Source organism: Typopeltis vanoorti, chromosome 4, assembly GCF_054136105.1.
Source record: "Typopeltis vanoorti isolate ZY-2024b chromosome 4, IOZ_Tvanoo_1.0, whole genome shotgun sequence".
In the NCBI taxonomy this organism is placed as follows: Eukaryota; Metazoa; Arthropoda; class Arachnida; order Uropygi; family Thelyphonidae; genus Typopeltis; species Typopeltis vanoorti.
The window spans coordinates 168,161,425-168,185,418 of NC_143552.1; the positions used below are offsets into that span (position 1 = coordinate 168,161,425).

The 23,994-nt window shown below is 37.5% G+C and overlaps 1 protein-coding gene across 1 annotated transcript in view; it reads left to right on the forward strand.

Moving 5' to 3' along the window:
• Positions 1 to 23,994, forward strand: part of LOC150107834 (transducin beta-like protein 2) — a 261,182-nt gene that overhangs the window by 90,566 nt on the left and 146,622 nt on the right. The window contains exon 6 of the mRNA XM_090391583.1: positions 20,676 to 20,811. Within this exon, the coding sequence (XP_090247709.1) occupies positions 20,676 to 20,811 (136 nt within the window). The remainder of the gene's footprint in view (positions 1 to 20,675; positions 20,812 to 23,994) is intronic.

Below are 23,994 nucleotides of genomic sequence, written 5' to 3' on the forward strand. Positions count from 1 at the left end.
TTTAGATGTATCTTTCCATTTTGATTTTAAATTTCCTTATTCCTATGCAGAGTGAGCTTCTAAAGCCATCCTTGATTACAATATGATTGTGATATTCAGATCATTTTATGTACATCCTTATGTTCAAATATACTATTTCTTATTATAAGAGTATTCATTTCACATAACACTACCAGTAAATTTCCATGTCTTTGACCACATTGATTCATTACTGATTGCTCTTCCTCATCTTCGTTATACAGTGTGCCTGTTAAGTAATGAGATTGATTTTTTACAGCACAGCCCTTTGAATAAAAGTAACAAACATGTTTATAGTTTTGATGCTAGAGTGTTGTAATCACAGGTGCAACTTTCAAGTTGGGCGATGCTGCAGTTTTTATGTGGCAGTCATTAAAGTAAGAGTGTGTGAGTGGAGTGTGTCAGAAGTTGTATCATGGAGCAAAGAACTGTGAAAAAAGTTTACTGTAAATTACAAAAAATTGCTACAGGAGTGTACCAAGGCCTAAAAAAAATTTACTGCAATAAATGTCTGAGCCATACACAGGTGTCCTGCTGGTTTTCAACATTTAAAGATGGAGGGAAAGTCCCTGGAAGATGAACCATGCTTCTGCATGGACAAATGAAAATGTGGTGAAAGCTAGAGAAATTGTTGCCCACGATCCTTCATTTCATTAATTTTTAATTTAGATGTTTTTCCTGACATGTACCAAAACAATTCTCTTGTCACCTCATTATATACTATTCTAATTTTTTTTAATTTCATTTTTATCATGCCTTCAGGGCTTTTTTTCTTTTCTTTTTTTTTTTCTTTCTCTCTTTCTAGCTTTTCATTCTCCAAAATTTGAAATGGATTCTTTATCATCCTATAGGAGAATAACCACTAGGCTACTCACTTGTACAGCTTGGTGACAGTCTGAAAATGGCCAGATTAGTCTTAGAAAGAGACTTGCATAAAAGTTTTGTTCATGGTTTATGCCACACATGTTGTCAAAATTTCATCCCTGCAGTTGATCAAGATCACGATGTGTTGCAAAGAATTGTCATGCGATGAAAGTTGGTGTTTTCAGTTTGATCCAGAAATGAAATGCCAAAGGATGGAATGGTGTTGAATGTCTTCCCTCTGGCAGAAGAAAGCAGCTTTCAAAAATCATGTCTCAGGACAACGGTCATTGTTTTTTTTTTTTTGACACTATTGGAATTATCCACCATGAATTTGTTTCTGAGGTGAATGGTTAGTATTATTTAAGAGTAATGCAACACCTTTAAGCCCGTATCCCACATGCAATGTGTCAGGAAAGAACTGTTCCACAACAACAACTGGTTTCTATTGCACGACTTTGCGCTGCATGTGAAGTAGTTTCTGGCTTCACAGTCAATCTGTGTGATCGAACACCCCAATTTTCCAAACTTTTACCTCTTCCCAAAGATGAAGTGTGCCTTCAGCAACGTTGAGGACATTCAATGCAGTATGACCCAGACACTGAAGGAGGTTTCCATTCAGGATCACCACTGTGTCTTTGAACATCCCTATATGATAGATGTAAACTTTGTGTGGAGTAGGAGGGAAATTATTTTGAATCTGTGTAATTGACATTTCCAAATATAGTTCTTTGTTTTGATATAATAATTGTCATCTCATTACTTAATGGGCACACTGTGTATTTCTTTGGCCAACTTTGGCATTCATATTACCATAAGAACAATCATGTCATGCTTTGGTACTTGTTCTGTATGCTTCTGTAATTTCTCATAAAATGTCTCCATTTCTTCAAGATCTGTATTGTCTGTTCATTTTTCATCAGATCCTGAATACAGTATTTGATATTGATCTACAGTTCTCCCTCTTCCAAAGCTTATCCATCTTAGTTCACTTATTCTTAAAATATGTTTGTACTGCCTCACCTCCCTAATAACTTCCTGTATCTTTCTGGTTTGAAATGTAGATCTAACATTCCATGTTGCACTTAGATGAAAAACATTCATCTAAACCAGGGATCAGCAAACATTTTAGACCATTGACCCCTTCATGGAATCCTTGATCCCTCATTAATCCCCATCATGTTAAATAAATGAATAAATGTTATCAATAATAAATTTCTCAACTTAAAAATAATAATTCCTTCACCCTTTTACTTCATTACTGCTTTTTGATAAGAAATATTTAAAGAGATATATAAAGAACATTAAAAATGTACTTCCATTTTATTGATTTACTTGGAATGGTAATCGAGAAGGATGTGTTTGATGAATAGTAGCAATTGCATCAATATTTGGTTGGATATTGGTGAGTTTTACCCTTAAGTCATCACATCCTTCCAGGTTCATTTTGTTCCTCTCCATTTAAAAGTGAATTTGCATGGTTAAATCCTGTTTTAATCATGTATGAACTTGGGAATGCAAGTAAAAAGGGTTCAACTGCTCCACTAAGCTTGTGGTATTTATTATTATTTCTTTTCTCGTAGACAGGCTTATACGTTGGTTATGCATTTCTAAATAACTTAGGGAATTGAAAACAACGTAGATCCGAATATAAATTAAATTATACTTTAATAGATATTTCCGATATTTCGGCAATGTCACATTGCCATTTTCTAACAGAACTTACAAAAAGGCAGGTGCACACAGGCAATAACAATACAGTAACTGAGAATGAAGATATGAAGCTATCGTTCTCCTAGAAGTCCTAATGGTGCCCTCTGGCGGGCTAAGTAGGCGTTCTTGGCCGTTGGGCTGAAGGTCTGCTGATGTATGCCTCCCAAATTTGGGGCAGTCACATACAACCAAATTTGTTGAGGTTTGGAGAGTTTCTTATGGCAGAGGCTGATTCCATAAATAATCTTTCGAATTTATATTTGCTCCGGTGTATTATTGTTGCTTTCTTCTACCGTATTCTGTGGCGAGTATCCAGAGCATGGTCTGCAAGACCAGAATGGTTATACTTGTAAAACCAGATGTAGTCCTTGTGTTCAGAAATTCTGATATTCGCTGTCCTGCCTGTTTGGCCAAAGTACGACAGTTTACAACTGCAAGGGACCTGGTATACACCAGGTAGGTCTAGGGTAAGTGGTTGGTCTTTGGTAGAGCGGATAAGGGATGCCAATTTTCTGTAAGGCCTGTAACAGGAGGTGAGGTCATGTTTTTTTAGAATTTTGGTGATTTTTTCTGAGGTGCCTCGGATGTAGGGAATGGTGATGGATTTAGAGTAATCTTTTTTGTGGAGGGGGGAGAGGAGGGGGGCTATGGTTTGTAGGTTTTAATATTTTTTTGGATTTTTTGGGGAGGGTAGCCATTGGCTGAGAAAGTGTTGAGGATGTGATTTAGTTCAGTGTTAAGGGCTATGTCGTTAGAACAGATTTGTTTAGCCCTGTTGTATAGTGTTTTTACCACTCCATATTGTTGTGGGGGGGGGGGGGGGATTGTTGGTGGATGTATCTGCCTGTATGGGTGGGTTTTCTGTAAACTGAGAAAACAAAAGTTCCATCAGGCTGGCGGGTGACTAGTGTGTCTAGGAAAGGGAGGCAGTTGTTTTCTTCTTTTTCCAGGGTGAACTTGATTCTGGCGTGTTGGTTGTTTAAGTGTGTAAGGAAGGAGAGGAGTGTTTCAGAGCCATGTGGCCAAATAGCGAACACATCATCAACGTAGCAAAGCCATATGGTTGGTTTTTGTGGGGCAGAGGCTAAGGCTTTTTCCTCAAAGGTCTCCATAAAGAAATTGGCCAAGGGTGGGGAGAGTGGTGAGCCCATGGCTGTCCCCTCTATTTGTTTGTAGAATTTTCCCAGCCAAACGGAATAGCCTGAGTTCATTGTGAACTGAAATAGGGCTGAGATATCGGGGGAAAATTTAGCTTGGATTAGCTCTAAAGTTTCCTTCAGTGGGACATTTGTGAATAAGGAGGAGACGTCGAAGCTGACCATTATGTCAGTATGTTGGAGTGTAAGGTTTTCTATGCTGGCTTTGAAGTGGGCTGAGTTTTTTATGTGTGATGGTGTGTTGCCAGTATAGTGTGTGAGCTCTTTGGCCAAATGTTTAGCTAATTTGTATGTGGGGGAATCAATGCCATCCACTATGGGACGTAATGGCACATTTTCTTTATGTATTTTTGGAAGTCCGTAAATACGGGGGGGGGTATAGAGTTAAACGGTTTTAATCTGTTGGTAACTTCTACAGGCCAAGAAGTGACTTTCTTAAGGAAGCTGTGAAGTTTTCTAATTTGTGAGTTGGTGGGATTGTAATTGATAGGGAGGTAAGTAGCCCGATCTAATAGAAGAGCATCCAGGTTACCTTTGTAGTCCTTTTGGTTAAGTACTACAGTTGCATTTCCTTTATCCGCTTTGGTGATAACTAATTCTTTATTATTTCTCAATTCCTGTAGGGCTTTAAATTCCTTGTTGGATATATTGGTTTTGGGTGGTTTTGCTATGGAAAGGACACAAGCTACATCCAGTCTTACACTGTTGGTGATTTGATGTGGAAGGTGGCGGATTCCTCTTTCAATCTGGATCATAATATCCTCACTTGGTATTTTTCTGGGAGCAATGGTGAAGTTGTGGCCACGTGAAAGCACGTTGAGAGCTTCAGGCTTCAGGGTGACTGAAGAAAGGTTGATTACGGTGTTGGTAGCAAGTTTTGGATTGACGGTAGAATTCTTTTTTAATTTATCGAATTTCTTCATCTGTCGGCCTCGTATCTTTTCAAACTCTTTGTCTGCAGCAGTACACGAGATGTCATGTAAAATTGACCACAGTTCGTAGTTCAAGGTGCACGAAAGTTCATCTTCGAGGGTACGAATAGCTTCTTGCTCCAATAGTCACCGAGGCTTTTGTTTTAAAACAAGGATTTAGCTTCAAGATCCACACACATATCAACAAGCTCATGTTGTAAGTCAATTCAGTGTCTGCGATTTCTATTTCCAAATCAAACAGTGTAACAATCCAGTCAGGTACGTGCATTTTCTCCAAGTCCTTGAAACGTATACTTTAAAGTCTTCCTTTAATTTTTGTAGGTGATTTTTGTATATCTTTAGGTCTGAATTTTTCCCTCTTCTCCATCTTCCAGTTGCTATAAGTCTGAAAAATAGTTGTAATCTTTACCTGCCAGTGAAGATTTAAATAGGCCTGTTTTAGCTTGTAAGCCTATTAGGATTGTTTGGGCTTGAATACGTGTAACATCTTTACCTTGCAGACATTTCTGTATTTCATTAAATTTTGAATATAAGTCTGCCAAATAGAAAAGATGATTTTTACATTTTCACCACATCCGTAAGAAACTCGACAGTGGAGTCATACAAGTTAATAAGGCTTTGCAAGGAATCACCTCTTGACAACTACCTTACTTTCATGTGCAAAAGAAGTTGGTTAAAGGTTTCATTATTTTTTTCACACAACAAACAGTCATGAGTTCAGAGGATGTGCTTTAATTTTATTCACTGACCTGATACACACTTGTAAGGCAGCATGCAGTTTGTCAGTTAGATTCTTGGATACAAGATGGTTTCTGTGTAATATACAGAAACCATCTTGATGTGCATACTGTTCACTGTGTAATACACAGTGAACAGTATGCACATCAGGAACCTTTTTCTTGAGTAAGGATGCAAATCCTCTGTAAAGGCCAGCCATTGCTGGTGCACCATCAGTAGCCACTGCAGTAATATTTTTGAGGGGAACATTAAGTTCAAATAATCCTCTAGGCATAGCAAAATTGTCTCAGCTTTTGCATCAGCTTTATGGTAGTTATCAAACAAAAACTCGTCAACAATCTCCTCACCAATGGTATGTAGTTTTCCTTTCTTTGCTTTTTTAAGAGAGATACTGCATGATGCCTTCAGTCCTCCTTCATAATCTCTACTGGCAGGTGCTTTTAACACATTCGCTGCCACACTCCTCAGGCATAGTTTGTTACTGCACGCCAAGCATTTTCACTTCTACAAAGTCAGTACGAGTTATCTCTCGTAGCTGGCTTATCAGACAGAATTTTGTTTCATACGCCAACTAATCTCATATCACCCCCCCCCCACCACCACCACCTATGTCTTACATGCACTGATGACTGTGTAACTTGATTTCAGAGTCAGTGACATTCAGCATTCAGTGCAGCAAGTTTCATTGTGTCTAGTCTTACAATTATTTAAAATTAACTAAATAAAAACCAATTACGCCATGGGCAGTATAAGAAAGCTTACTGATGAAGAATTAGAAGCTTACGCTAATATGAGCGATGATGAATGGAATGAATTATTTGGTTCCGATCCCGAAGATGATTATAATCCTACAAACGACTCTAGTGACTTTCCGAGTCTGGAACACCAATCATATCCTCTCCATCCAAAAAACAGCGGCTTGTATCGCCTTGTCATTGACCATCAGAATGTCATCCATGGAGCACACATTGATTAGATCTGGGCAACATAAAAGATGTTTGTCAGTTTGGGCATCTCCGCAGTCACAGCTATCATCATCTGCATAATCCCATTTCATCAGGTTACTTCTGCATCTGGACACTCCCACTCTAAGATGGTTCAGAGTCCTCCAGGTGCTATAGGGTAGGTGATATCCCTTGGTTAACTCTTCCTTAATTATGGGGGCTTCTTGAAGTTGAACCGATTCCCTCCATAAAACAAGGTGTCGCTCCTCTGGTTTATGGATCAATGGTTTAGTTCTTTGCATAAAACTATGCCTCGATTTGAGTCGAGAAGCCGTGATGATATGGCTGTACATTGGATGTCTTTCGTCCGTCATCTGCTTTTTTTTCTCCATCTCACCAGCCACTTGACGTCTTATGCCTGGTGGTGCTATGCCTGCTAAGGGATACAGCTTGTTGACTGAGGTTGGTCTTAGGCATCCGGTTATGATCCTAATAGTATCATTTAAAGCCACATCCATGTGTTTCACATGGACAGATGCCACCCACACTGGGACAGCATACTCCCCTGCAGCAAAACACAGTGCCAAAGCCGTCGAGCGAAGTACCTCTGGTTGAGCTCCCCACGTCGTGCCGGTCATTTTTCTTATGATATTATTTCTTGCATAGATTTTTCCTTTTAGTTCCTGGCAATGTACCTTATACGACAAGGTACGATCCAGCTTAACTCCAAGATATTTGGGATTGCTGCAGTGTTCGAGGCGTTTTCCTCTCCAGACAATGTTTAATTGGCGTTTTGCTTCCCTGTTACGCAGACGGAAAGCGCATACCTGAGTCTTGTTTTGGGTTAGGCTTTAGGCAGTTGGTCTCATAGTAATTGGAGAGCATTTCTAAGGCTTCTTTTCAACCTCTTCTCAACTTCTTCAAAACTCCTTGCTTGACTGCATATAACTGTGTCATCGGCATAGATAAACCACCTCATGGGTTGGCTGATGGTTAGTATAAATATTGTAGAGCATTGGGGCCAATATGCTTCCTTGAGGTAAACCATTCTTCTGATTTCTCCATCTGCTCTTCTTTCCTTGCAAAGTTATGTAGAATTGTCGATTCTGAAGCATGGTTTTAACTACATTCATGAGGTGAAAATCTTTCGTTATTTGGTACACTGTTAATCACAAGAAACTGTTCGCTTGACCAACAGTTTCTTGCGATTAACAGTGTCATATGCTTCTGAAAGATCGATAAAAGCTGCTCCAGTCACAAGCTTCTCGTAACCATCTTTGATGTGCTGCGTGAGATTCAGACTCAGATGATGATATATCGTATATAAATATATGTATATGTTGAAAAAAATTTCAAAAAATTGTCTGATTTGCATTAATAAATACACAGTTTATGCAACAATACCTCTTATAATATTATAATATACTATACTTTTGCTGAAATTATTTTCCTTCTACCAAGCCTCCCAGATGTGCTCCCGCATTATTCACAAGCCAAGGGTCCAAATCAATTTTCTTATACTACAGGTTAACTCGTGCTTGGCATAGGAGGTCAGTAATTAACATACGAGTATATTTGTAGTTGGCTTGTGAGGCTCATATACCAACTACGAGTATACTCGTAGTTGGCAGCGAACGTGTTAAAAATATCTTTAAATTTGGTTGTTTTATGATCTTTTCTTTCAGTGCCTTAAAAAAAGTAAGATCTTTGTTTTTCTTATCAGAGTGAATTCTTTCGAGATGGTCTTTCATCTTTGTAGGCTTCATGGATTATTACTAAAAGTCTTTTCACATAATAGGCACATAGACATTGTTTCATTGGTAAATGATGATATAAATCCAAATTTTAAATACTCTTGCAAATACTGTCAGCACTTCTTCTTACTATCAGGGGCTGCCATTGTGGGCACTATAACTGTAAAAAAATTACATAGTAAATTCAAAGTTATCAGATCACTGAACACCAATCTGATAGCTATGGACGATAAATACACACTAGCTCTGATTGTCTCTGTTCTAGATGTCCTCATCGGGGAGCACAAGCTCTTCTCCCTCGTTGGCTCAACCGATCAGCCAGTTGGTGTTGCATGTTTACTAGGTGTTACTCAAAATCATTTTAGGTGTTTAGCGACCCCCTTTTTCCCTCTAGATGTTTATTGACCCCTTGGATAGCCGCATCGACCCCCAGGTGATTGCTGATATCGACCACTTTGCCAATCCCCTGATCTAAACCAAAAAACATGAATTTTTTTGTTTAGATGAAAGTGATGACTTTTTTTCAATGATTCTTGTACGATTGACGTTGAAACTTCATGATTATCCTCTTGCCAACTTAAATTGCACCCAAAACCTGGTGTACTGGATTACTTGAATTCTCGGTTTCCATAATCTAAGAAATTTTTATGGTGAAGGGTGATTAGCCTTTCAACCAGCCATCCTCCCTTATCTGAGCTTAGGACTGAAATGGGGATCTCAAACAACAAGCAGGAAATTTTAAGTAGAGTACACTTAGAGTACATTTTAAGTACACTTTGTTCAGTAAGTGCTACATTACCAGTCCATCCTCATGTGTTCAGTATCCAGGCGAGTATCTAATAAAGGAACAAATCCCCAAGTACACAGCTTTTAAAGAAATCAGCAGACACTCTCATGGGCAAAGTACATTGTTCCGTGTAACGAGTCACGTGTTTGAAGCCAGTATAAATTGGAGGATTGTGATGCTCCCAAGTCACTGCAACTGTGTCCAGGTGAAATGATGGCGAGAAGAGAACTGACAAAGTTTGAAAGAGGCAGTGTGATAGGATGCCATGTTCTGGGATTGCCCAAATTGTTGACAAATTGGGCAATCCCAGGTCAACAATAAGTGATACCATACTGAGATGGAAGTGCTACCTGCAGTGGATGACCCACCACACTCACCGAACATGGCTGTAGGATGCTACAAAGGATAATATGTAAAAACCGCTATTCATCAGACAACACATTGAATTCAGAATTCTGGGCATTGATTAGAACACGAATCTACACAAAAACATTCAGAACCGAGGCTCACAACATGGATTCCGTGGTAGGACTGCAATATGCAAGCTTTCATTACCTGAACCAACATGCAGCATTGTCTTCAGTGGTGCAAAGAACATGGGATTTGGAAGCTTGGAAAGCTGTGTTATAGAACAACGAATCATGCTACATCCTCTACCATGCAGATAGATTGGCGAACATCTCTTAGCAGAGTGCTTAACCTCAACCATGAAATTTGGAGGTGATGGTATGATCCTGTTTTTCCTGGTTTGGCTTTGGACCTCTGTGTGTGATGCCACAAACATTGAACTCTGAGAGGTATCTGAACATTCTGGAGACAAATGCTTCTTAATTTGTGGCATTTCTATGGAACTGACTTGTCTCTTTCATCAAGACAGTGCACCTTGTCATAAGGCTGCAGCTGTAACTGTGTGGTTTGTGAACATGAACTTAACTACACTTGACGTGCCTCCACAGAGTCCTAATCTCAATCCTATTGAACATCTGTTGAGGTCAAGGGACATCTGCCCTGAAACAGTCCAGGATCTAATTACATGCCTACAGGCAGAATGGTCTGAAATTCTCATTGATTGCTATTGTACACTTGTGGAAAGTAGGCCCTGTGGGATTGCTGCAGTCATCATAGCAAGAGAAAGCCATAACTCTTAGTTCCTCACACTGTGGTGTCCATTGACTTTTTTCCAAGCATAGTATTGGTGGATGGGTCACAAGTCCCAGTCTTTAGAAGTTCTGTGGAGATCTCCTTCCATTTAACTAGTTTTGACTATTAAGCTTTCTCATATACTGTGATAATACTTAAAACAATTTAAATTCTTAAGTTGTTTTTAAAAATTAAGTTGAAAAGATTTTATTTAATTTATTACTATTTTTGTCTCATGCTATTAGCATATGAAAGGAGTAATTTTTTCAGAATTACATCCAGCATCTTAACACTTCCTTCTTTAGAAAATTTTCATCATTTTCTTGCCATCACATTATTATCCTATATAGAATCACAGTTGGGAGAAGAACAGAACAGATTCTGTAAGGGAATATCATGAATAGACTCAGCTTTTATCTTAAAAATTATTATAGAAAAACATAGAGAATGCAATATTGAAACAAACATAGCTTTCATCGATTATATAAAAGCATTTGACAAAATTTTGAGAAATAAACTATGGGAAACCAAAGGAATATCACCTTCCAAACCAACTATACAATGCTCTATTAAACATATAACATAATAATGAAATAGCAATAAGGCAAAATGATATATCCACTTGGAAACCAATAAATAGAGAAGTCTGCCCTTTATCACCCATATTATTCAATATATATATGGACAATATTATCAAAAAATGGAGAGAAGTAAATACATGTGGCTTCGAAATCAATCGATCTAATTTACCATCTTCACTAAAAATCGTGCCTAAGTAGCTGAAATGTTTCACTTGTTCCACAGGTTCTCCGTTCACAACACAATTGACATTTTCAACGATTCTACCTATTTTCATTGTCTTTGTCTTTTTATTGCTGACCTTCATACCATATCTATTACAACAGTTATTCAATTTAGTTAGGGAATCTTGCAAACTTGTAGTGGATTTATTTAGAAGTATAACATCGTCTGCATGAAGCAAAGAGCTGACATTAACATCTCCAATTCTGATATCATGTTTAATACCACTTTCCTTCATAATGTGATCCATATGGATAATGAATAACAGAGGGGATAATGTACATCCTTGTCTAACATCAGATTTAACATTAAACCATCTTCCTGTACTTCCTTCAATTCTAACTGCTGATTTACAACTCAAATAAAGACTAAGTATCGCTTGATATAATGCCCCATTGACACCATATAACTGTAGTGTTTTGAATAGCTTCTCTCTTGGCAACATGTCGTATGCCTTTTCCAGATCGACAAAACTTAAATACAGATCTTTGTTATGTTCCCATGCTTTCTCAACTATTTGTCATAAAGTGAAGATCTGATCCTGACAGCCTCTCTTAGGCCTGAATTCAGCTTGTTCTTCACCAGGCTTTTCTTCTACAATTCTTCTCAACCGTTTCTCAAGTATACTGGCATAAATCTTTGCCCTGAACATTCAGTAGGGAAATGCCTCTGTAATTCTCACATTCAATTTTATTTCCTTTTTTATATATGGGTACTCGCGGTTAGCATAGTGGTTATGCGCTTCGCAACCATATGCCTGGGGAAGGAGTGTCCTAGGTTCGATTCCCGTCGGTGACGTGAGGAGCTGAAGGATCTTCCTCAGCCATAGCTAAGTTAACCAGTCTTGGGCATGGACAGCAGAGTTTTTTCTCCAGTTTATTCTGGGGTTTTTCATCCCGCAAAGCAGGCAAACTGGCCTTGAGAACTTAACACTACACGCCATAGGATACACCAGGGCATAGGGCTGACCACCTTATCCTGTTAACGGAGTGAGGTTCGATGATCAATGGACCCTTGACACCGCAAGGTAAAAGAGGGTATAAAGAAGATGATGATGACTATTAGAGCTCTACTCCAATCATCAGGAATTCATCCCTCTCTCCAGGCCTTCTGAACTATGCATTTCAGCCACTGTAAAACTTTTATACCACCATACTTATAGTGATCACTTCCAATTTCCAATCCTCTTGACACTCTGGTGTCCTGCACCAGGGAGAAAACATCACTATCAACAATAACATAGTCAATGAGACTTTTCTTATTCCTTGCCTCTTCTCTCCATGTGAATTTGTGCACATTTTTATGTTGGAACATGGTGTTAGTAATGACCAGTCCATGACCTGAGCAGAAAACAACAGGTATTTGCCATTATTATTAGCTTTGCTCTTTTCTCCAAATTTTCCCAAAATATATTTGTATGTCTGACAATCATTTCCTACTCTGCTATTTAGATCCCCAACAAGGACTGACTTTTCCTTTTTCATTGTGTCAGTTGCTTTCTCTAAAGCAATAAAAAATTCCTCCACTTCTACCTTAGTAGAACCTTCTGTGGGACCATAGGCACAAATAAGTCTCATTGTCCAATTCCACATTCTGATATTTGCCCACATCACTCTACTTAAGGCTGCCTGCCATTCAAGAAGATTAGCCTCGTATTTTGTGTTGAATACTATGGCTACTCCTGCCTTTCCTTGATTGTCATTCCCTGAATATAACATTTTGTATTTATTGCTCAGTAAGATCTCACCAGTTTTTGTCTTTTTTGTTTCATTGACTCCTATTATGTCAATCTGGTACTTAACTAATTTCTCAGCTAGCTCCATTTCTTTGCCATTCAGGCTTCTTATGTTGATAGTACCAATCTTTAACTCTGGTGATGTGTGTATGTGGGGGGGGTTCAGATTTGTTTCAGTAGCTAACTTTTCGCTGTTCGCTCTGGTGAAAACAATGCAGACCTTATTTAACCAGGCGATGCCCCAGTCAGCATGAAATTTTGTCATGTTGTACCATCATTTTGTATTTTGGCTTAAGCCAATAAGAATTCAATTTGGTCGACTAAATCCAAAATCCCAGCCCATCATTGTTCGTTCAGTATCCAGGTAGATACCCAACAGGGTGCACCACGTGAAGTGAGGATTGGACATTAGGTCAGAAGCCCTGGTCAGTTCTCCACATTCCTTTAAAGGCTGTGTGGAGGTCTTTTCTCAGTTATACAGCTTTGACCCTTAAACACCCCAATAAATTTAGTTTAACCCTTTATCCTTAATAAATCTAGTTTAATCCTTTATCCAAGTGTAAGCAAACAAGACCGAGTTGCCTCGGTCCCGAAAATACTTCAGACACAAACTTTGTTTGCTTACACTTGGATAAAAGATTAAACTAAATTTATTATAGTCTAATGAAGTGGGGGAAAAAAACTTCCAACAACTTTCTCTAAATCCAGAGTAATTTAATAATAAGGTGAGACAACTTTTGGCAACTCATGTAGGTAAATGTGACTTCTCCATTGCTTTCACCTTAGTATCACCACCTCTGGGTCTGGTGCTCACTGACAAGACCTCGATAAAGGTCGAAACCGGTCTGGGTAGTGGCCCTTCCCTTAGTGTATAGCATTATACATGTCCACAAGGAGATGTGCTTTGTATTATGGGAGATACTAAGACAAGTAATGATGAGAGCTTGGTCCACCTTTACCACAAGTTGCCTCGTTCCTGAAAATACTTTAGTGCAAACTTCGTTTGCTTACACTTGGATAAAGGATTAAATTAAATTTATTAAAGATAAAAAACAGAAATAGTGAAATAATTAAAAATCTTAAAATCAATCCCATAACAGACTCAATGATTAAATATAGAAAAAAGTGGCCAGACCATGTAGCAAGAATGCAGAGAGAAAGATTACAAAAAAAGATCTTAACATATAATCCTAGAGGAACAAGGAATAGGGGATGACCAAGAAGAAGATGGACTGAGTCCGGAACAGGCCACATTCATTCCAGTAAGAATCGCTTCAGTAATACATTCACTTCAAATATTTGGATCTGAAGGCTTAAAAAACTAATCCAACCAGTGAAATGAAGTGATGGAAGTCAGGTCTCATTTTCTTTGTTTGAAACCCTATGGAGATCATCCCATGTGGTTTTCTTATAAAGCCAGAGAATCCTAGAGGAACAAGGAATAGGGGATGACCAAGAAGAAGATGGACTGAGTCCGGAACAGGCCACATTCATTCCAGTAAGAATCGCTTCAGTAATACATTCACTTCAAATATTTGGATCTGAAGGCTTAAAAAACTAATCCAACCAGTGAAATGAAGTGATGGAAGTCAGGTCTCATTTTCTTTGTTTGAAACCCTATGGAGATCATCCCATGTGGTTTTCTTATAAAGCCAGAGAACATGTAGATGAGCGTGGACTACATTAATGTTGTTCCTTGTGAGGAGAAATGAAGACTGATAATTAGAAGGTTTGCCAATAAAGAAGAGATCTGAATTGTTTGGGTGCAAGCTAGGATCATCTGGTATTTTGGTAGGCATGTGAACAACTTGTGTAGATCATTGGTGATAGTGCCACCTGCTTGATATGTGCAGTTGCAAAATCTAGGATAGCCGGCATTGCAAACATTAAAATTTCCAAAGAAGATGACCACTATTAGAGAAGTTGGACCTGAGAAAATAAACATTTAAAAAAGAAAACAAAAAAGTTCAGAATGGTTGGTGTGTGAGATCAATAGCAACAGTAAATGAATTTGATGGACAGAGAGATTTTTAGCTAAAGATCAAAAAGAGGAAATTCTAAGTGGAAACTTTCTGACATGGTATGTTAGATTGAAAATATGCATAAATACCACCTTTTTTCACTTGGAAAAACTGAGGTGAGCTGTGCTTGAAATAGCTGGAATTTGAGTTTCTGTTCTGAGTGTATTGTTTTTTTCAGATGTGAGGTAAAAATGAAAATGTTAGTGAAGTGAATTGCTTTCAGTTTGCCTTTAGCAGTGCCCCGGCACTCCAGGCAGGCTCCTTGTTTCTCTCACAAAAACAGCTTGGAAGTTGTTTAACCTAGCAGTGTTTCAGATTGCAATATATTTGATGCTGTTGAAACATAGTTTTGTTGTTTGTAGCCAATAAAGTTTATAATTTAGTTAGTTAATTTGCAATTTTCTAACTCATTCCTAAGAACAGCGATAAATTTTTATTTTTAAATTTGTACAAAGGTTTTCTATTAAGTAAGCTACCATCCTATGACCTTCCTTATGACATCACATCTACTTTGATATCTTTCTGTTTTTGCATTATGTATGATGTCGGATGAATCTTTATTCTCAACTTTGCAATTAAAGCTAGCATTGTTTTGACTATTCTTTTCCTTGTGTATATCATTGATGTGCATATTATTGTGAATAAATTCCACAGTTTTTCTGATGTTAGTAATTGCACTTCTCTACCTCATTGTAATGACAGTACCCTTGGGTTGGAAAAATCTTTATAAGGACTTTTTTTAAGCTGAGTGTGAGTCAGCCATCTCATACTGAGGTGGCAGGGTTTTTAATCCCACTAAACAGGCAAACTGAACAGAAGACACACTGGCTTCAGTCTCTGGTAAGCATCAGCTGTAATTCCAAATAACCCACAATCTTCTTCATTTGAGAAACTTTGCACCGTACAAATCAGTAAAAACCACTAGAATACCTCCTAAATTTTGGTCTTTGTTGGATATTCATTTTGATAGCCTTTTATCTGGTGTTATTTCTCATTTATAAAAGACCTCTCTTACTTTTGAAATACTCAAATCGTTTGACAAGATACGATTTCTCTTTACAGGATAACTCTAATTAAATTTTCTCTTATGCTGAAGGTGTTACTCTGAATAATGATCAGCTCTTTACAAATCACAAATCTTTTCAACCATTGAACACTGTTTTCACATTTGGTGTGATGCCCTGTAGAACTCCCGAAAAATTCTTTATTCAGTGCAGAAATAGGCTTCCTAATAATCTAACAACCATCACTTGTTTCAAACATTCTTGCTGCTGTTGCTGCTTGCATTTATGTATTGCCAGTGAAATGGTAGTGTATCGACTCTCCAACCAGCAGACTAAGTTAGAATTCAACTATGGGCATGAATAGTTTGTGAATATCTTTAGATGGTAAATGACTTTTTTTGTTTAGGAAACCACCACCCTGATTATTGCAGTCCTGAAGTGACTAGAAAAGTTCCATGTTTGATCTGTGGAATATGATTTCTCGATTATTTAACTTGACTCCACTCACTGTATTAATGCAGATATACTATAGGCTTTTCATAAAGCAGCTTATCAAACAAATCTACATAAGAGAAATTTTTCTTTTCGTCATTTTTTTTCCCATACCTTGCTGCTGGCAGGCTAAGAGTTAGGTAATTCACCCCCCCCCCCTTACCACTTCAGGAACCATACATGAAACATTTTCATTATGCTTTATGCTTTCATTAAACAGAGTGATAAAATTCTCAAAAAAAATAAAAGTCTCAAACTAAGTGATAAAATTCATCTTCCTGAATAATACAATCAGCAAATCTTCAAATTTGGTTTATAACAAGTTTCATCTTTCAGAACCTTCTGCCCTTCCATGGCACAAGAAAAAATAAATTAATTTAAAATTTTATGCATAATCATTATTGTTTTCTCATACCAATACAATTTTATCTCATTGCCTTCACTTACATATTAGACTTAGTGGCCTGTTATGGCCAAGTAATATCGTATTTCTCTGTCATTGTCTGTATGTTCTCCAGTCAGATTGTCTGCTTTTGTTGGGAAAGGGATAGTGAAAGACCCTAGTATCTCTGAATCAGCTAGCTAACTCACCTTCATTTGAAACACCCTTGTAAATTCCTTTTGTCCTAGATAAAATTTATTGTTGTAATAGATTTAACTATATTGATATGAACACAGATGGATAAGGAAATAACTATTTATTAACTTAAAAGCTAATATTTTACTGGTATTATATCCAACATCCTCAGAGCACACAACACAAAGTTTGTTACAAATGCAAGACAACCACAATCCAGTGTAACAGTGGGGCTAGTATAAGTAATTGCATCGTGCAACACAAGACTAAAGTCCTAATGGGGCGCTATCTAGGTTTAAAAAAAAAAGGGAAAAAAAATAGTTCAAAGTTTTGAAATAGTAGTCTAAATAATAGTCATAGAAAGTTTGAAAAAAATAAAATAAACTAAAAGTAATAAATATTAATTTGGTTTTAGGATGACTGTCTCCCAAATCTTTGGTAGATTTATACAGCCATACTTGTTAAGGTTTGGAGTATGTTTTAAGGCTTCTGTTGATTCCAGGAACAACCTCTCTGACATGTAGAAGCTTCTGTGCATTACTTTTTTTTTTCAATTGATCCTGTGTGCTGGGGTATCCAAAGCATGGTCTGCCAGACCCGCCTTGCCATAGCAAAAGTGTCAGATATATTTTTTGTGTTCACTGAAGCAGATGTCACACAGTTCTTCCTGTCTGTCCATAGTAGGCTTGATGGCAAGAACAGGGCACTTCATAGACTCCTGGATGTGATAAAGGAGTGCATTTGTCCTTAGGTTAATGGATGAGAGTTACTAATTTCACATATGGTTTAAATACGGTGCGCAGTTGGTGTTTGTTAAGCACCCTAGATATCTTTTCAGATGCGCTTTAATGTATGGGATGGTGATAGTTTTGTTGTAGTCTTCTGTGGTAGATAGATGGGATTTCTGGGTAGCATTTAGTATGTTATCTATCTTATGGGGATTATAACCATTGGTTAAGAAGGTATGACGTAGGTGAGAAAGTTCAGCAGTGAGAGCAATGTCATTGGAATAGATTGCTCTAGCTCTATGGGTTAGTGTTTTTAAGATACCATATTGTTGAGAAGGGTGATGGTGCGATTGTTTGTGTAAGTATCTCCCTGTATGTGTGGGTTTTCTATAAACCGAAAATGATAAGGAACCTTCTGGAAGATGTGTGATCAGTGTGTCCAGGAAGGGCAGGCAGTCATTGGCTTCTAGTTCCATTGTAAAGAGGATTTTAGGCTGCTGGCTATTTAGATGCACTAAAAATGTATTCAATGTGTCTGGGCCATGTGGCCAAATAGCAAACACATCATCAACATAGGTAGCCAGAGACTAGGTTTGAAAGTGGCTGTGTTGGTAGCTAGTTTTTCCAGGTGTTCTATGTAGAAGTTGGCTGGGGGGGGGGGACCCATAGCTGTCCCATCTAATTGTGAATTTAGTAAGTTAAGTGTTTCAATCAGTGGTACATTAGTGAATAATGAGGTGATATCAAAACTCACCATTAGGTCTGAACTATTTAAGGTGTGGTTTTTTTAAAATACTTTTTAGGTGGGTAGAATTTTTAACAAAAGAGGGAGAATTGTTTGTGTAAGTGGCTAGTAATTTGGCTAAATGTTTAGCTAGTTTATATGTAGGACTGTTTATACTATCTACAATAGGATTCAAAGGTGTACCTTGTTTGTGTATTTTAGGAGCACCATATATTCTGGATATTTTAACTTGCAAGGGTCTGAGTTTTTCGACAATTTCTTTTGGCCAGGAAGTGACTTTGTTCAGTAACTTGCACACCTTATTCTTTTGTGAGTTGGTGGGATCTCGATCTATGATTTGATATGTAGACATGGTTTGGAGCAGTGCATGCATTTTGCTTTCATATTCTGTTGTATCCATTACTACAGTGGCGTTTCCTTTGTCTGATTTGGTTATTGTAATGTGATTATTATGGCGTAGTTCTTTTAGAGTTATTATTTCTTATGTGAGATATTATTTTTGGGAGGCTTAGAATGGATTAAGATATTGGCCACATCTAACCTGATATTATTGGCTATAGCTGGAGGCAAGTGGTATATCCCACGTTCAATGGAAGCCATTATTTTGGTTTTAGGAACTTCTTTAGGAGTAATGGCAAAATTGTGTCCAAGACTTAATGCACTTGTGGCCTCTTTGGATAAGGTTGTCGATGATAGGTTCACAATGATGCCATCTTGATAAAATTGTGGCCGCTGCGTAACATTGCGTTGCTGGAGGATTTCAAATTTTTTCCGGTGGCGGTTTTTAACTTTAGCAAATTCTTTATTGGCTGTCGAGTCGGAGATTCTATCCAAGATATCCCATAACTCCAGGTTCAAAATGTCAGATAATATATCCCATAGTACACTGATGGAGAAATTTATTTTTGAAAGTTCTCGGCGAGTAGCGTATACCTGTTCTCGTAATAGTGCTAAACTCGCTTGTTTGTAAATACGTTGGGCTTTGGCCGAGTGAAACTTGTTCCTAATTTTTATACAGTTTGGTATCTCGGCACCTTTTTAAGATTTAGTCCCATGGTTTTCTAATCAATGGCACATGTCATGCTATCTGTATTACAGAGATGCTATAAAATGTTTGCATGAAAGCAAGTTCTATACCCTACCCTCTGTCCAAAAAGAAACTGAACTTTTCAGAAATAGAAGAAACTAGTGCCGCCACCTGTTGTATCTTTTTGTTGTTGAAAGTGGCAACCTTCATTAGTGTTGTGTCAACTGTTTATGACATTTGTTTCATTAGAAGCCAAGAGTGACAGCGTGTTTTGACGAACAGTCGGAAAATGAGTTTCAAACAGAGAGCTACGATTGACTTTTATGTTAAACTTGATAAACGTTTTACCGAAATGCATCACATGCTTCAAAAAGCATATAGTGATCAATGCTTATCCTGTACTTAAGTTTACGAGTGGTTTAAGTGATTTCAAAGTGGTTCTGAGACGCTTGAGGACGACGAAAAGCAGGACCGTCTGAAAACTGGACGGAGTGAAGTTAACATCCAAAAAATGTGTGATTTCATCAAAGAAAACCCAAAATCATCCATGAGATTGATTAAAAATAAATTGGGGATTCCAAAATCAACTGTGCATAACATTTTGACCGAGAGTTTGGGCCTTCATAAATTGAATTCACGATTTGTTCAACACAAGTTGAACAACAACCAAAAAATGCATTGAATTGAACACTGCAAGGATCTCATTAAAACCTCTCGTAAGGACCCAAACTTCCTGAAACGATCGTTACTGGTGACGAAATGTGGTGTTTTGAGAATGAGCCCGAAACAAAGCGCCAGAGTGCTGATTGGAGACCACCAGAAAAGGGGCATCCATAAAAAAAAAATCGCTTGGAGAAGTCAAAAGTAAAGACAATGCTGATTTGTTTCTATGATTCCAAGGGCACTATTCACAAAGAATTCGTTCTGCCTGGCCAAATGGACAATGGTGAGTTTTATCTCGAAGTTTTGAAGCAATTGATAGCGAGAATTCGGCATGTACGGCATGAATATTGTGATGCAGGCAGCTGGTTACTTTTGCACCATAATGCATCATCTCATTGTTCAGTCATTGTGAGACAGTTTTTGAGCATAAACCAAGTTTGCGTGTTGGATCACTCACTGTATTCACCTGATTTAGCACTATGACTTCTTTCTCTTCCCCCTACTTCATTTGCCGATGGAAGGAAAGCAATATGACACCATTGAAGACGTTCAAGTGGCAGTAACTACAACCCTCAACAATATCCCAAAAACCAATATAAAAAACTCATTTAACGAATTAATTGACAGTGCCAAAATCTGTATCGAAGCTGAGGGAGAGAATATTGATTGAAATAAATGATTTGAATAATTATAATTGGCCTGTGTTTTATTTTCTATCAAAAGTCTGGTTTCTTTTTGGACAGAGGGTGTATTTTTTAAAGAGGAGATTTTAGCCATTTTTAATAATACTGAATTTTATTTTTTTGCAATAAATTATTTTGACCAATTTTTCTTCAAGGTTTTACACCAGATGTTAAAATATGGGAAGTGTGTTTTTCAAAGTCTGATGAATTTAAAGAAGTAAAACGAGCATTTGAACTTAAAGGACACACATCAGGGGTCTTTAGTTTTGCATTTTCTAATGATTCCTCAAGGTATGTTCCCGAAGTATCCTTTTTGCATTGATTGTCATATGTCTAATATTTCTTTTACAGTCCATCTCTCACTATAACAGACTACTTAAATTGTTCCAGTCAAAGCTCCATAGCTATGATACTATGCTAAATGAAATTCGTTATAGTGAATGAATTGCTGTAACAAAATGAGTTTGTTATAGTGATGGTCAACTGTATTATGTATTTTGTGCTGCTTAATGTTACTTAAGCAGCACAAAACTTATCATTATTATCATGCATGATAATAATCATAATTGTTATTATGCATTAATTTTTGAAATTTAGTTGTCATTTTAGAACATTGCTGTCATATCTTTTATTGCAGCTGAGCACGTTAATAATACGCTAGTAATTCATAATTCATCAAGGGGTATACAGGATATGATAGTACTATATGAAAAATTACATCATTACTAACTTCCTATCTACAATTTTCCTCCAAATCAGTCTGTTACTTGTCAAGACGCCAGCATTATCAGATCTTATATTTCTATCGTCTGAGGTGCTTTGTACAGTATCCACATATATCTTGGTCCTCCTCTGGGTCGTTTTCCTGCCAACCTGACAGAGAACACTTGTTTTGCTAATCTTTCCTTCCCCATTCTATAAGTGACCATACCACCTGAGATTAGCTCTGCTAATGCATTCCTGGATGCTGACAATGTCAAGTTCTTTCCTAATATCCTCGTTTTTAATATGATATTGTCATTGATGCCATCTGTTCATGCCTCTAATCTTTCTCAGGACTCTCATATCTGCAGTCTCTAGTCTTTGGTCAAGTGTTTTACTTCTGACCCAGCTCTCAGATCCATAAGTTAAAACGGGTTTGAACACTGTCTTGTATACAGCTAATTTAGTGTTCAAATCCGTTTTAACTTACGGATCTGAGAGCTGGGTCAGACTAATTTCTCTCTTATTCCATATGAATTTATTCAATTAATTTCCTACCATACCAGCTTTGTTGATTCTGTTGTCTATTTCCATATCTATTCCATATTTCCTAAATAGCTAAAATGTTTTACTTGTTCCACAAGTTCTCCATTCACAACACAGTTGACATTTTCAATGATTCTGCCTATTTTCTTTCTCTTTGTCTTTTTATTGCTGACCTTCATACCATATCTATTACAAGATTTTTTCAATTTAGTCAGGGAATCTTGCAGATTTATTTAGAAGTATAACATAGTCTGCATAAAGCAAAGAGCTGACATTAACATCTCCAATTTTGATATCATGTTTAATACCACTTTCCTTCATAATGTGATCCATATAGATAATGTACATCCTTGTCTAACATCAGATTTAACATTAAACCATCTTCCTGTACTTCCTTCAATTCTAATTGCTTGATATAATGCCCCATTGACACCATATAACTGTTATGTTTTGAATAGCTTCTCTCTTGGCAGCATGTCGTATCCCTTTTCCAGATCGACAAAACTTAAACACAGATCTTTGTTATGTTCCCATGCTTTCTCAACTATTTGTCGTAAAGTGAAGATCTGATCCTGAGAGCCTCTATTTGTCCTAAATCCAGCTTGTTCTTCACCAAGCTTTTCTTCCACAATTCTTCTCAACCGTTTCTCAAGTATACTTGCATAAATATTACCAGGCACACTCAGTAGGGAAATACCTCTGTAATTCTCACATTCAGTTTTATTTCCCTTTTTATATATGGGTACTATAAGAGTTCTACTCCAATTATTGGGAATTCGTCCCTCTGTCCAGGCTTTCTGAACTATGCAGTGCAGCCACTGTAAGAATTTTATACCACCATACTTCAGCATTTCTGGTCGAATATCATCTATTCCTGCATTTTCACATTTCAAGCCTTTGATGGCTTTTTCTACTTCATGTATGGATATGTATTCCTGACTGTATGCCTGTTGGGTGTTTTTTACTACTGTGCTATCACTGCTTGTTTCATTTAGCAGTTTTAAAGTAATTACTCCATGCTTCAAGGATATCTTTTTCTCCCATTTTCATGTCATCTTTTATCATCTCTAAGGCCTTTTGCACTTTTTCCTCCATTTCTAAGCTTCTTCAACAACCTGCAGAATATTTTGCTACCTTCCTGATATTTATTTTCTATGTTCTTACCAAAGTTCTCCCATGACTTTTGTTTATAATAAGTTTAGTTTAATCCTTCATCCAAGTGTGAGCAAACAAAGTTTGCGCCTGAAAGTATCTTCATGACTGGGGTAAACTAGTGCAACACTAGGCAACTCGTTGCAAAGGTGAAGAAAGCTCTCATCAGTCCTATCTCAGTATCTCCCATAATGCAAAGCACATCTCCTTGCGGATATGTGCAATGCTATGCATTAAGGCAAGGGCCACTACCACATTTGGGTAGTGGCTCTTGCCTTTTCTGAATTTCTGACCAAAGGGTTTTGCCTATACCGACTGAGCTATGGAGGCTCTAAGCAACTGAATAGCTCCGTTCAAATTATTTCTTATATCATTTATGTACAAATTAAACCATAGTGGTCCAAGCACAGAGTTCTGGAGCACACCACTAGTCACCTGGATTCTACTCCTCCATGTACTATGTTTTGATCTGTCCATCAGCCACTCTTTTATCCATAATTACTAGTTTCCTATCCATCCCCATTTGTTGCAGTTTGTGTAACAGAGTTCCCTTTGGTATCCTGTCAAACATCTTAGCAAAATCCAGTCCTACATTTGAGTGAAGGTGTTAGAGGTGTTAGAAGCTGTCACTCTATTATAAAAAAGTTAGTAGATTACTAAGACATGAATGACCCTTCACAAAACTATGTTCCCCCCCCCCCCCCCATAGAGAGTATCATATTCTTATCCACCCATTCCAAATTCTCTTTTTGACCAACTTTTCCAGTGCTTTTACCACCACTCCTGAGATAGTGACTGGATTATAGTTTCCTACTGCAGATTTCGATCCTGCTTCATGCAAGTATCTAGAGAAGATTCATTGTCAGTTTCCAGTCTCTAGAATGTGGTATGAAGACAGATTGAGGAAATGCAAATTCATAACCTTGTGAATAGAGGAGAGGAGATATGATTTTTTGAGATGTACAGTTGGTGAAGATTGTTATCAAATTAATATGGAAATTTTTCAGAGATATAGGGAGACCACGAGGGCAGAACAAGGGACCATTCCTGGAAACTGTATAATATGGAGGGTAT